General features: G+C 39.0%; 1 protein-coding gene across 3 annotated transcripts in view; it reads right to left on the bottom strand.

Moving 5' to 3' along the window:
* Positions 1-3,371: 3,371 nt before the first annotated feature.
* Positions 3,372-14,483, bottom strand: part of LOC117421482 (FH2 domain-containing protein 1-like) — a 43,329-nt gene continuing 32,217 nt past the window's right edge. For all 3 annotated transcript variants that reach the window (XM_059028894.1, XM_059028891.1, XM_034035950.3), the window contains exons 4-12: positions 10,227-10,329; positions 9,385-9,470; positions 9,180-9,280; positions 8,705-8,775; positions 8,510-8,617; positions 7,795-7,865; positions 7,107-7,224; positions 6,386-6,550; positions 3,372-6,009 (exon numbers count right to left, since the gene is read on the bottom strand). In XM_059028894.1, coding sequence (XP_058884877.1) covers positions 3,841-6,009; positions 6,386-6,550; positions 7,107-7,224; positions 7,795-7,865; positions 8,510-8,617; positions 8,705-8,775; positions 9,180-9,280; positions 9,385-9,470; positions 10,227-10,329 — 2,992 coding nt within the window. In that variant the 3' untranslated portion in view covers positions 3,372-3,840. The remainder of the gene's footprint in view (positions 6,010-6,385; positions 6,551-7,106; positions 7,225-7,794; positions 7,866-8,509; positions 8,618-8,704; positions 8,776-9,179; positions 9,281-9,384; positions 9,471-10,226; positions 10,330-14,483) is intronic.

Raw genomic sequence — 14,483 nt, 5'->3', positions numbered from 1 at the left:
GTAAATATTAGTAAACGTGCACGATAGCGCTTAACCTGCAGCTTCTTGCGTCTGGCTACTTGCCAGTAACAGCTTGGCCAGTGACGCTACTCTGTCACAGCCTCCTTCCCTAGTTGGATAACACGTTACAAAACTAGTCTGTATCATAAACCCACAGGCATATTACATATAAATGGGAAGTTTGTTTGTCAGAAGGCAGGTATGAATGAATGAAAATTCAGTCGGACATAATATTTATTCCTATGTAATTACTGCAGATGCCGTGGCTCACTACTAATTGGAAATCATACAATTGCTTTATATCAGCCTACTTTGCAGAGCTAGACACGCACTACTTGCAGCGAAGCACTGTGTGTTTATATAAACAGCTACATATGAATGTACCCTTTAGGTGCCTAAATTAAGCCCCCATTGTCAAGGATACAATAGCTTCTCTATTTATTAATTACAGTTATAAACTTCTTAGACACATTTCATCAAGTGAAAATAGGGCACCTTTATGAAATCTCTGGTGTCAGTTCAGAACGTGCTGTTTTATTTTCATGACGCTGCAGAACAGTTGATGAGGGGCAGCAGAGGCTATAATAAAAGATCTGAAAACAGCAAGCACTGTGGAACTCAAGGACGTTTCCTGCACTAGAATAAAGGAGACTGGAGATTAAGTTGAAGCAGTTGATGTTTAAAGTCCATGGAATGTCTTTCACACAACCCAAGTCACATGAGCTCAATGTTAGTCTAATAACACCCTGTCCCCCCTCATATAAATAAACATGCTGTCACAAGCATTTCCAGTGGTAATAAAAACAATATTTAAGCAAAAGTACTTGTGTGTGTGATCTGCACAAACTGTAATAACTGTTACCATGACACTCTTAAAGGGGCTGGACCTGCTAGTCTGTTTTAAATAATTAAATATTTGTGTCTCTCCTTGTATTAGTGCTTGCACTATTGAGATGTTCCTGTGTTGTCCCTGCCAACACAAAGTGACTAAACTAAACTAAACTAAAAAGCCCCTTTAACAAAATGAGACCTGACATCTACTAGAGATTCTCCTTGTATTTTCATTATTTCTTAAGAATGAAATGTTTAATCAATTTCCAGATTGCTGAGTAATAATAATTTCAATCAACATTAAAGGTCCTTGGGTTTTCATATTGGTTAGAACATTTGGCCGGATGCACAGAACAAGGCCACTGATGAAACATTTGTTGGATGGACCAGATATCAATCACGACAATCGTCTTGTTTACTGTTTGCATTTCCCTTTTTTCTGTTTCTACATTTATTAAGGTAGTCTATCCCCCAATAAAAATCTGTAATGCCCCAGATAAATGCCTGGTTTGGAGGGTTAAATAACCCTCTACTTGTGAATCAACAGTGCTTGTAATTTCCTTTTAAACAGTGTTAATATGTTGTGCCCTGGTAAGGCAAACCAACATGGTGCATAACATCCCACCAAAACATGAACCATACAAATTGTGTAAAATACTTAAACTACTATTGGAATGTTATAATTTAATAAAATTGGTTTGTATTTTAGCTACAATTACCCAGGCATTTATGTAGTAATATAGTACTACAGTTAGTAAACACACAGAACTATAAATCCCAATTCACAACTCACCCTATTATTGAAAATTCTATTGAATATATAATTGATGTTTTTCTGTATGTAATTAAGCCTGTTCTTAATTAACCACTTTTAATCAAAACAATGAAACAATGAATTATCTGCAGGCTTTAATGTAAAGACATAAGACCCAGTGACGTTTAAGTTATGCAGTTTTTGTCATTGTTTATTTTAAGAAGGTGTTGAAAGGTGGTCTTTCTAGGCCAATAAACAAGATACTCATCTAGACATAATTTGGTATTATTGTGTATTTGCCTCATCGTTTTTCTGACAAAAGGACACATTGTAGAAATCTAAAACACAGAGCATATGAAGTGGATGCCAGTGGGACATCTAAACTTTTAATCTTTTCATTAGACTGTCTCTTCCTTGTAAAAGGATTCATCTTCCTGCTACTGGAATATTTAGCTTTTTTGAAAGGTGTAAAGGTTTGCTGGTTTTCTGCATCTTGTCTGCTTTACTGGATATCCCATGTTAAAGGCAATAAACAAACTTATTTGCATGGTCTACACATGTCACAGAAGGAAATAACTGCACACACACTGCATTCATATTCTAAATGCAACTACATAAAAGACAGTGAAAGGTCAATGCACAACGTTTAATAAATAACTGAACTGTCAATAATGTTTAATTTGTTGTAAAGGACAGACTCTGCTATTGGCCTGGCACTATTTTTGTATTCAGTTAGCTAGCACAATTTCAAACATGTATTTTATCCTGCAATTGTAGTTCTGTAGTAATGCAAGGACGTCAAGTCCAGAAAACGGGGAGACCACTTATTATCTAAGTACCGTTAGGTACAATGTTTTTGTAATGATGAGGTATTTATGAAGTATCCTGCATGTATTGAAATCTATATTTTGACCCACTAATTTGATACAGTACTGTTGCACATGTTATAGTCTAGACTAGAGGGAAAATGTACTGCTCATCTATGTCTCTTTCACTTCTGATATTTGCTTGTGTATCTTTTTTTTCCAGAAATAGCAACAGTAAGAGAGAAACAGATTTGATCTATGCAGGTGACACAAACGAGACACAAAAGAGATATCAAACATATGATTTAGAGATATCTCTAAATGAACAGGAAGTAATTTGCAGATATCTTAAAAATGAATTTCAGATATCTTAAATAGACAAGTCATTTCAAGAATGTCAAGAATTTCTGATATCATAAAATAGACAGGAAGTCATTTTGAGATATCTTAAATTGAATTTTAGATATCTGAAAATGATTTAAGGATATCTCAAAAACATTTTGAGATATCTTTAAATGATTTTAAGTTATCTGAAAATGCATTTTAGATATCTCATTTAAGCTCCATTTAAAGATATATGGAAATGTATTTTATATTAAGGATTAACGTTGGACCAATGAATTTTAAATGTTAGCCTGCATGTAGTAACTCATTATGTATGTATAATATATTTCCTTCAGACTGGCAAATAATGTTTGCAGTTCTTTCATAAAGTTTTACATAAATAAAAAGAAAAACATTCTGATTTACTGACATTTATGTATCAGGGATTTGGTTTTAGAAGTAAATTCTAAAATTTCAAAGTGTGATGCCATTGAAGGTGAAAATGGCTTTGTAAGGTATTCATCGTCACAGCTGAAACCTGGGGGCACTTCAGAAAAAAAATCACTTGAACACACAGTACCGCAATACAGCAGCATTAATTAAGATTTAAAATGGCTCCTATCCTGGATGAATTGATGAAATCAGTTGGTAGAGACTCAGCAGCATTATTCTTATATTTCCCGTAACATTTAAACTTCATTACAACAGAAAAAACAATACAACACAGATTGAAAAGGCATATTTCGTGCCCACCCACTTGAAAGCATTTGGGTAAAACGGGCAATCAGGAAAAATAGCACAAATATGGAGGATATAACTCCACACTCTCATCTGAATAGCATATTCTTGAGCTTTACTAGTTCTTGCACCTGAACCACAGCTGGACTTCAACACAATTTACCTTTGATTAATAACCTAAATAAATTTTTGGACATCATTACAGTGTATTTACAAAAGTTTTACAGATCATGTGGTCATTATGAAATGACATCGCAAGAAGCGTGTTAATGCCACCTCTTTTTAAGGCCATGGTTTAAAAAAAAAAAAAAAAACACAATTATACAATATTATGGCATGAAGCTGTAAATTAAATAATAATAATAAAATAAAACACCTCTACATATTTTACTTCCAGGTGCGGTTCAGTGTCTTTCCTGTGGGCACTCTGCTCGAGTCTTCTGTTTCAACCAGTGACTTATCAGAAACACTGCTTTCTTTGCGCGAGGGCTCCTTTTTGGGGGGCGGTGTCTCACTACGCTGCTGTGTCCTGTTTGTCACTCTCATGCTCGCCACCCTTCTCAAAGAAATTTGTGAATTGTCGTCGTCCTTTGGAGTCTGTGGGCTACGTGCTGGCATAGTTTTGTTTCTCTGAGGCCCATTTCTGGTGAGGGTGGCGCTTTTGGAAGGAGTGGGAGGGTTCGAGCTTGGCGCCATGTCCTTTTTCATCTTTCTGGAGGAAGAAGCCACTGTGTTCCTTGCGAAGCTGGGAGCGGCCCCCGAGGCCTTGCTGTTGGAAGTCAGAGTCTGAGTTTTTCCTGCCTCGTTTGCAGCCTGGGCCTGGGCCAGAGCCCTCATGGTGGACCGGCACATCTTTTCTTCTGGTTTGGGTATGTTCCGTACTGGTTTGGCACTGGGTTTTCTGACAGAGTTTTTGCGTGCCATTGGATCTCTGGCCAAGCGGGAACTGGCCTGGGCCGGAGTCCCTCTGTGTAACTTGTGTTCCTCTGCAGGAAGACTGGCGCGCCGAGGGGTCCTGGGGGTCTGGTCGTTTTTGATCCCCACAGTGCTGTGTTCACGCTGGGGGCGCTTCATTTCAGTACTGCTGCTCTCCCTTACCGGGGCTCTCTCCGTCTTCTTTGCCAAGCTGCCTGACCTGCTCATTCTGGAAATAGGCACCACTTTACGCATATTCTGGTTTTCTGAAGGTGTTAGTGTCCTTACAGATCTGCCAGAACTACTGACGTGAACACTAGATCCTTTTGGAGCTGGCTTCTCTTTGACAGAAGTGGTTTTCTTGTTGATTTCCGACTTTCCTTTCTCTTGTTTCTTTTGTTTTGTAGTCTCTCCTGTTTTACCACCATCTGATGCCCTGTCCTCCGTGGTGGCTGAATGAGGGACAGAAACTGGTGCATCATTGACAGATCCTGATTCTAAGTTAGAAGAAGCTGCATTTTGCTCTTTAGTGTTGTCCTGGCAGGATTCCACAGTTTGGGTTTCTAAATTGCCAGATTCATTTGAAGCCGTCTGAGCATCACAACTTTCTGAGCAGTCAAATGTTACAGAACAGTCCGCCTCTGTGCAATCCCCAAGGTAGAATAGTGACTTCTTCTTGTCAGATGCAGAACTATCTAAAGGCAAAGGGGTATCACATGTTGTTGAGGAAACATCAGTGCTGTTGTCCTCCTCCTCGTCCACTTTTTGAGGTGGGGAAGCAGAGGCTGTAAACTGGGAAGATTCCATTTTGGAATCTGCATTTGTTGCACTTGGCGAGCTTAGACTTGACAGAGGAATGTTTGTATTCGAAACAGTGGGAGTCTTCACTCTATTGTTTGCCATCTCTAAATCTGTAACAACAAGATCTCCTTTATTCTCCAAGCACACATTTTTATTATTATTAGATGGAGAAGCAAAATCAAATGCCTGGAGTCCCACGATCAATGCGCATCTTTCCACAGTAACATTAATTTGGCCGCAACTGGTGAGCTGTGACTTTTGGCAGGTATTTTTATCCTGGTTGCTGCTGTTCAATGCGATGGTTTCAGAGAGATTATTACTGTTATTATTATTTACACAGGCATCCATGTTAAAGTTTGAATCCATATTAGATGTGAGCGCAGGAGTTTGAAGGCCAGCATCCTTGTTTTTGTAGGCCGTGGTTGCTTGGTCCCCATTTAAGTGTGTGCTTTTTTTTAAGTCAAGTTCCTTGTTCTCATTTCGAAAGTCCATCCATGGAGAGCTCTTCCTCGGCTGATGCCCGTTCACCTGGGGGAGGCTGTTGAATTTGCTGGGGTCCTCCCTTCCGGGGCCTTCCAGGAAGTTCTGGAGCTCCCTGTCTGCCATCACGACCAGGGAGTGCCGGGAGCGCCTGCCGCTGGACGAGCGTGAGAGCGGGCTCTGGGGCTGCTGCAGGAAGTCGAGGAGGCCGGCCTTTGTCAGCATCTCCACGTCGTTCTCGCTGCTGCTCCGACCGAAGTTACCACTGTGATCCCCCGCTGCCCACGAGTGCCGCTTCTCCTCCAGCTCCCGCAGGCGCTTCTGCCGAGCCAGCTCCTTCAACTCACGATCCCGGTTATCCTGCAGAGGGAAAAACTCACATCAGAAATACTCCACTTTTTTTTTCTTGATTATTGGATCACATTTTACAGAACTGGACAAATACTGTGCAAAAAGACCACAGTACCACATTTCTCACATGTAGGGCAGGGTGGTATACCTAACAGTGGTTTCCGCACCAAATGTAAACTGTTGCAACTTACCATAACTTATTTTTTCAGAGTTAATCTTAATATTAAACTTGAAGGTTAAGCTGTGTATATGTTAAATTATGTGACATAGGGAGTATTTGTGTAAAATGTGTTCACAGTAATGTTTTGTATGGTGTGCATCTTTAAAACATTAATGAGATACTGTATGGTGTCACATGTATTTATACCAACAGCCTAACAAGTACCTTAACAGCTTTATTGAATTTGAGGCAGAAATCCTGGAATATCCTGAAGCATTCATCCAATTTCATGGTCTCTCTATCTTCACAGAAGAAATCAATCAGAACGTTTCCCTCCTTACGCAACTTCACTCTCTGCTTCTCCATGTCGTCCAGGGCTCTCACAGCGCTCTGCAGGCAAAGGAAACACCTTTAGCGAACATGAGGAGAAGATTACATCACAGAAAACACAGAGGAACAGGTTACTTGAACGTGAAAAACTGAAGTTAAACATCTCTTAGAAAAACCAAGACTGACTGGGCAAATTCTGTTTTGTTTACTACAAGCCATGCAACAGGAGCTAACAAAAAATAACGGTGAAGGACTGTGTTCAATAGGAACCACTGAGACAGAAGCATAGTGTGGGCTTCTGTAAAATCAATACAATTTAATGTGATCTTGAAACCTCCAGCGAGCAGCGTCAGCAGCTCCTACCTTTTATTTCAAGGTGACAATTTGTTTTTATTTATGTGTTGCAATATTTCCTCAAAAACACAATCCTCTTTATTCTGATTTATAACATGCAATAAATAACCTTAGCAGGAACATGCCTATTTGGCTCACACAGCAGGGCACTCATAGGTTCATCAACTTTAATGAACAAAAGCAATAAGCATAAGCACATTTTGTAACACACAGTACCAACACAGTGGTGATGTGGATGGTAAAAAAAACAGGCTGTACTGACCTGTATGAATTGTTCCAGCTGCTGCAAGAGCTCCGTGTCTTGCTGTATCTGTGTCTCTATGGACTGTGTTCTAACAGACAGGGAATGGAGCTCTGCTTCAATATTTTCCACCGATAATCTGAAAGGATAAAAAATGACCTTCACTGAAACAAGACACCCAATTGCACTGATAAAGTTCACTTCACAATTGACAGACTCTACATTGAACCATATTAGCTATTACAAGCATCGGTCAAATAATAAACATCTGCCATTACACAGTGAATAAGGTTCATCTGAAGGGGATATATGATTGTTCTAAAACAATAACAGCTTCTAATTACCACAGGCAATTAGATGTGACACTTCATTATATGTGTGTAGGCTGAGCGCCTACTTTATATCCTCTGTATCAACGCCAATCAGACCTACTGCCTTGTCCATTGGGACTGATATGCAACAGGAAGATGCAGCTTTTATATGCTAAAGAATTGGAAGGTCAGCCTTCAGACTTTTTACACAAAAGAATGCTTTACATATTGCAGGTGCCTGAAAAACTGGCCCTTACAGATATGTTAAGATAAATACTCAGAGTAGGCAAATCAGTGGGGTTGTTACAAAGACAGAAGGGTCAGTCACAGGGCCAGCCTGTCCGATTTAGATTTAGTACGCAGTGCCACAGTGTGTTCTTAAAGGTGAAAAGCTCTACCTGGCTGCGCTCTGAACATGCTGCAGCTTTTCAGAAAACTTCAAGAGGGTCTCATCTTTCTTTTGGGCCTCCTGTTAAACCAAACACAAATGTTGTATATAAATGAATGAATGAATGAATGAATGAATGAATGAATGAATGAAGTCATTCATTATTGAATTTATTTCATCATTTTATGTCTATGTGCCCATGCGAGGGGGCTGCTGGCTTGACTGCAGAAATATGCATCTGTGTATAGAACATTAGACACTTTGCAGACAAAACTGGGCATTGATAGATAGAAAGATAAAAACGCAGTCAAGCTTGAAATTCAAATCACGGCATCCTAATCTATCTTCCAGCCTACATTAAGAACAGGCAAAAACATATGTTACTAATCATATGTAATAAGTAAGTTTCACATGTTGTACAAGAATAGAGACCTAAAATGTGTAATATAAAAGAAAATAAAATCTGACTACAGTACTGCAATGATTTATCAGAAAGTGGTGATATCAACTAGGCAAGATTTTAGAATATGTACTGTATATTGTATGTAAAAACAACATTCATGTTCAAAGAAATATTAAACTTAACCAGGAATGCCTCCAAGGGACCTAATTAAGGCTGGCAGAAAGGGTACACCTACAGTACGAACTACCCCAGTGTTTAGTCACCAGCTCTGCTCTACTGCATGGTCAGTGCATGTGTGTCCTCACAAAAAAAGCCAACATACCAGAGCGACGAAGTGCAGCAGATTCATCCCAGGCTTGTTCGCTTTCGTATCCGCGAGCTTCAGTAAGGATGAGAGCTTGAAGCCCACAGCGTTGCCGGCATAGCCTCCCTGAAAAGGACTGAACGGTAAGTGGAACGCAATGACAGCAGCACACATTATCAAAGACTTATATGAAGCAGGTTAATTAGCACTTACTGCATTCATGATGTTTCCTGCTTGGAGGACCAAATGTAAAATGGCATGTAGCTCCTCACATGACATCAGTTCTGCAGAAAGCAATTAAAATAATTAAACAACATTTATTTAAAATGTATCAGGAACTGAAAGTTTTAATGGTCTTCTGGGGTCAGCCCTCTCTTGTACAGATAGCCAAGTAACAGTCACTCACACTAAGTTCTCAAATTAAATGGTTTATTTCAGAGGTAAATGGGGTAATGGCAACATATAATATATCTATTACATTGCCATTCTAGATGTACACTCTATTATTATCTATTATTTTTGTAATTATTTAAGGACAACCTGACAACCAAACAGTGTTATTAAAATGGCTTAACAAAAGAAAAATACTAAAAAAGTCATATCCTTACTGTTCAAATCTGAACGTTCATTATCCAATCAGATATTTCCAAAAGACCAGTCACAAGTGTATAAAACATGCTTTAAGTACCCTTTGTAGCAATGCGTATTACTCCAATCTCATTGTTCAAAGAGCAGCAGCAAGGAAAGAATTCCTCCTTAAGTACCATGGAGTCAATTCGGAGAGCAAAGCTGGTGAAGAAAGGTAAATAAATCTCAGTTAACAAAAAGAACGTACTGAAGAGAAAAGCTTTTAAAACCAGTCAGTTTTAACCACAGCCAAGAACGCTCCTTACCTTGGCACTTGGATTAAAAGGTACATGAAGGAATCCACATGTGGCAGTTTGCTTGCATCTCCCTTAAATGCTTTTAGTTTCTTCAGCTGCGGAACACAAATCAACTATCAAATCAATGTCCTGTCTGTTAACGGTAGTTTGTAAACTCTCCAAAAGGCTGTCTCCAATAAAGGTACACATGTATCAGGATGTATTTGATTCAAGGGCTAAAACATGTACTAAATGGCACCATGCTTGTCTGCTTGCCAAGAAACAGGAGCCCTTGATGAATCTTAGCAAGTTTACATTGCTGTAGCTCTTTGTCTACATTTTTACTTTTATCCAAATCGGGCTGTCACTCCTACTTTGAGAGAGGCTTTTTTTTAAGGTGGTCATTACATATTTGTGTTTCACACATTCACTTCAAATGCAAAAAGAACCATGCTGTTACCTAACCATATAAACATTTATCCATAGTCGATCACCAGTTCTCCTCCTATTGTGAGAACACTTTGGTCAAAGGTTTCCCATGTCACTTAGTTTGCCTGTATGACAATGAACTTCATTACCTAATCTGTTAGATATAAAAAGTGTGATGGACAGACCAGCCATAGCATCCTTCTAGTATAATTGATTCGCATGGCTGCAGGTAATAGCCAAACATTCATTTGATTGCTTCCAACCTACAAATTGTTTGTGTAATTGTTTTTTATTTCACATTTCTTATAACAATGACAAAATATACAGGATAACCCGCCCCCCCTCCCCAATAAAAAAGCATTAACATGCAGACAAAAAATGGGTGCAAATTTTGAAATCATGCAAACAGAAGGGATATTGGGCCTGTTGTCACGTTTGCTCACCTCATCTGACTCAGGTAACAATTTTGCCATCTCTTTCAAGGTCTCCGATCCATACCTCTCGCTTTTTCCCTGGCAAATGTCTTCAATGATGGACTCATTTGACCTAGAACAGCAGGATTTAATTTGAAAAATGTACTCTCGTGCACTTGAACAGACACATACTGTACTTAAGTTATGATTGACTTGAAGAGTTGGTACTGTTAATTAGGTTAACTTTTATATACAAACACTAACTTTACAACTGCTTTGATTAACACAGCAAATACAATCTTTCACGATAAATAATATGGATAATCCAGCCGCCAGACGATATACAGTGCCTATAGTAAGTATTCACCCCCCTTGGACATATTCACAGTTTGTTGTGTTACAACCTGAAATCTTGATGCATTTAAATTGGATTTTTTTCCTTTGATTTACACAACACTTTGAAGAGGCAAGAGAATTTTTATTGTGAAACAACAGTTAATGAAAAAAAAAAAAAAAAAACCTGAAATGTCTTGGTTAGATAAGTATTCACCCCCCTGAGTCAATACTTGGTAGAACCACCTTTGGCAGCAATTACAGCTGGGAGTCTTTTGGGGTAAGTCTCTACCAGGTTTGCACATCTGCATCGTGCAATATTCGCCCATTCTTCTTGGCAAAATTGTTCAAGCTCTGTCAAGTTGGAAGGGGATCGTTGGTGGACAGCAATCTTCAAGTCTTGCCACAGATTCTCAATCGGATTTAAGTCCGGGCATTGACTGGGTCACTCTAGGACATTCACTTTCTTGTTTTTAAGCCACTCCTGTGTCGCTTTGGCTGTGTGCTTGGGGTCATTGTCCTGCTGAAAGGTGAATCTCCATCCCAGTCTTAGGTCTTTTGCAGACTGAAGCAGGTTTTCCTCATGGATTTGCCTGTATTTAGCTCAATCCATTTTGCCCTCTACCCTGACAAGCTTCCCAGTCCCTGCCGATGAAAAGCATCCCCATAGTATGATGCTGCCACCACCATGCTTCTCAGTAGGAAAGATGTTACCTGGGTGATGTGCTGTGTTGGGTTTGCGCCAGACATAACGCTTTGCATTTAGGCCAAATAGTTACATTTTTGTTTCATTCTTGCCACTCATCCATACAGGCCAGATATGTGGAGTACCTGAGCTATTGTTGACACATGGACAGTTTCTTCCATCTCAGCCATGGAACGCTGTAGGTCTTTCATAGTTGTCATTGGCCTCTTGCTGGCCTCTCTGACCAATGCCCTTCTTACCCAGCTGCTCAGTTTGGGAGGACAGCCTGCTCTAAGCAGATTCTGGGTGGTGCCGTATACCTTCCACTTCTTAATGATCGACTTGACTGTGCTCCAAGGGATATTCAATGCCTCTGAAATCATTTTATACCCCTCCCCTGATCTCTGCCTTTCCTTATCCCAGAGTTGTTTTGAAAGCTCCCTGGTCTTCATGGTAGTATCTTTGCTTTGAAAGCACTACCCAACTGTGGGACCTTACAGGGACCGGTGTATTTAATCTGAAATCATGTGAACCACTTTTATTGCACACAGATGGACTCCATTTAACTTATGTGAATTCTGAAGGCAATTGGTTGCACCTGAGCTTATTTAGGAGTGTCATAGCAAAGGGGGTAAATACTTATCTAATGAAGACTTTTCAGACATTGAAAGTGTTGAGTAGGTTGTGTAAATCAAAAGGAAAAAAAAGGAAAAGGAAAAAAAATCCTATTTAAATGCATCAAGATTTCAGGTTGTAACACAACAAACTGTGAAAACGTCCAAGGGGGGTGAATACTTACTATAGGCACTGTATGTAAAAAAAAAAAAAAAAAAACACATAACCATTTTGGGGTCCCCCTTGAGTTGAGGCCCTAGGCACATGCCTAGTTTGCCTATGCGTTAATCCGGCCCTGGGCGGGGGTGGGGTCGATCCCTTAAAGTTTCTCCAAATATTTCATTTCCAAATGACCTTTTTAACATGTTTTAAGCCAACAGGTATCGCTTAAAACAGAAAGGAACCTGTAAAAACATGTTAATTGTATGATGAAATTTCCTGCCTTTTGTCTCTGCAGTTTTTCAATACAAAATCAATGATAATGAGAAAGTGTCTCCTGGCAATCCGAAAGCTTCTCTGTGCATTTTACACACGCTAATGCTTATATTACGGACGATTAAATAGTTTTCCTTTTGTAAGTAAAACAGTGACAACATTTTGTTTGATGAGAAAATGAATACGATTTAATCTTTTTACAGCTTCATCCATGTATCAGCCTATACTGTTGACTCAAAAAATTAAACTCCAGCCAAGATCAGTAAATAAATTAGCCTTCGTAAAATGCAGCTATCTAATTCAGATTGTCAGTACCGTTGATCGGTACCGAAAAACTGCATAGATTGAAAATAATGGAATAGGCAGAACATTTTATTGTGCAATGAACACGTTTTTAACAGGTTCCTTTCCATTTAAAGTGATGCCTTACAACATGTTAAAAGGGGAATTTGGAAATGCAACTAATTGGAGAAACTTAAAGGGTCTGCCTACCTGGATTACTATTTACCATACTCAATAGCTACTTCAGAAGGAAAGTCCTGTTTGTGCGATCAGGGCAGCTTCTAAAGAAAACTCTGAAAAGCTGATTATCTGTGAAAAGGTAGGGAAGCTTATGGGGGGTGCAATGGGCTTCATTTATTGCACACAGCCAAAAGAAAAGTTTAATCCATTCTTGGTTTGTCTACGAGTTAAATTAGACACACCTGAGCTTGTTACCTATACACTGCAGCTAGTCAAGCTCATAGTAAAATCTGGAATGGGTGAAACTACTGTGCAATATGAGTCTTATTTCCATCCTGAAATAATACTCAAGCTATCAATAAATGTGTTTGTCGAGATTAAAACATAAACTGAATATCGTACATTACATACATAACCAAATACTGGATACAGTATGTCTTAATTATGCTGTCAAAATATCCAATCCTCTCTGGCAGGACAGTTCAAAGCCATGGCAGGTGAGACAAGGATTACCCCTCCCCCCATCTCACTTCTCTTTCCTAATGATCAATATTTTAAGGACTAAAACATCACAGCACCTTTCCTCAAGCATCTCATTCTAACTGCTGCTCTCCATGGCATTCCGCCCTGCTTGAAAGCTTGGCTTTCTGTCTGTGAAAGCCATTAGGCATATACATAGACTGTGGCTGACAAACAGACACCATAGTAAACTCTAAAACATACTGATCACAATTCTGCCAGGAATGCACTGGGTTAGCTACCAATATGTAAAAAAAAATAATTCTTTAAAACACAAAAACATAAATAAGGTTTGTGTTTACCATTGTTAGTTCCACCTTTACAGAGTAATAGGTCGCTCACTGAGATTTTTTTAATAACCCTGCAAATCTCATATCTGCATGTGGTGTTCAGTGTATAATAAATATTATTATACATTATTCTTAAATATAAAAAGTTGTATTTTTTTCATTCAACAATAGCCTCTTATTTATAAGCCAATAAAGAGATTGACATTGTATAACCTGTAGCATCATGTCTCTCCTACAAAGGTTTCCCATTGGTGTCAATTGTGATGGTGGATTTTGTTATGTGGTCCACTAAGAAGTTGGAACTACTCTGAGACCATAAGAAGCTCATTTCATGTAGGGCTCCTGATCTTTAACCTCTACTGTCCTTTGCTGAATAGCTTCTTGCTTTGGCTTGCTAAACTAAACTACCAGTATTCCTAAACCCAGTGAATCTGGGTAAAAAGAAATTGTAGAAATGAGATGTTGAATCTACGCTGTAAAAATATCTTCAGATATGAAAAATAAATGTTTACTCCACACACACTCGTACTTTATCAATTCTTTATCATTTTACCCAGCAGAAAACCTCTCGACACAGCCTTACTCATCCATGACTCTGTCGATATATTGTCCTGTCAGAACCTGGACTGAATGCTGGAATCAAATCCATACAGGTTCTGACAGTGATTGGGAGGTTCACTAAGTACTGTATGTGTATATGAGGGTTTTAATCAAAAACAAAGCATTTACATTTTGTTTTTGCAGGTGAACTTGCTCACAAAAACATCCCTGTGAGCTAATCCCATAAATATGTTAAATGAGTAAATAAAATATTATTTTTTCAAGGAGGCCGTGGGAGATTAAATTCTTTCCTAAACTCACGTATATAAGCAGGCTATTTGCATTTGAAACAAGACAGTCCTAGTCAAAATTCCCCTGTAAAGACGCTACAGAAAGGCTCTAATAAGC

Source organism: Acipenser ruthenus, chromosome 1, assembly GCF_902713425.1.
Source record: "Acipenser ruthenus chromosome 1, fAciRut3.2 maternal haplotype, whole genome shotgun sequence".
NCBI lineage: Eukaryota > Metazoa > Chordata > Actinopteri > Acipenseriformes > Acipenseridae > Acipenser > Acipenser ruthenus.
The sequence above is the reverse complement of the archived record's forward strand: the minus strand, read 5'-3'. Positions and strand labels throughout refer to the sequence as shown.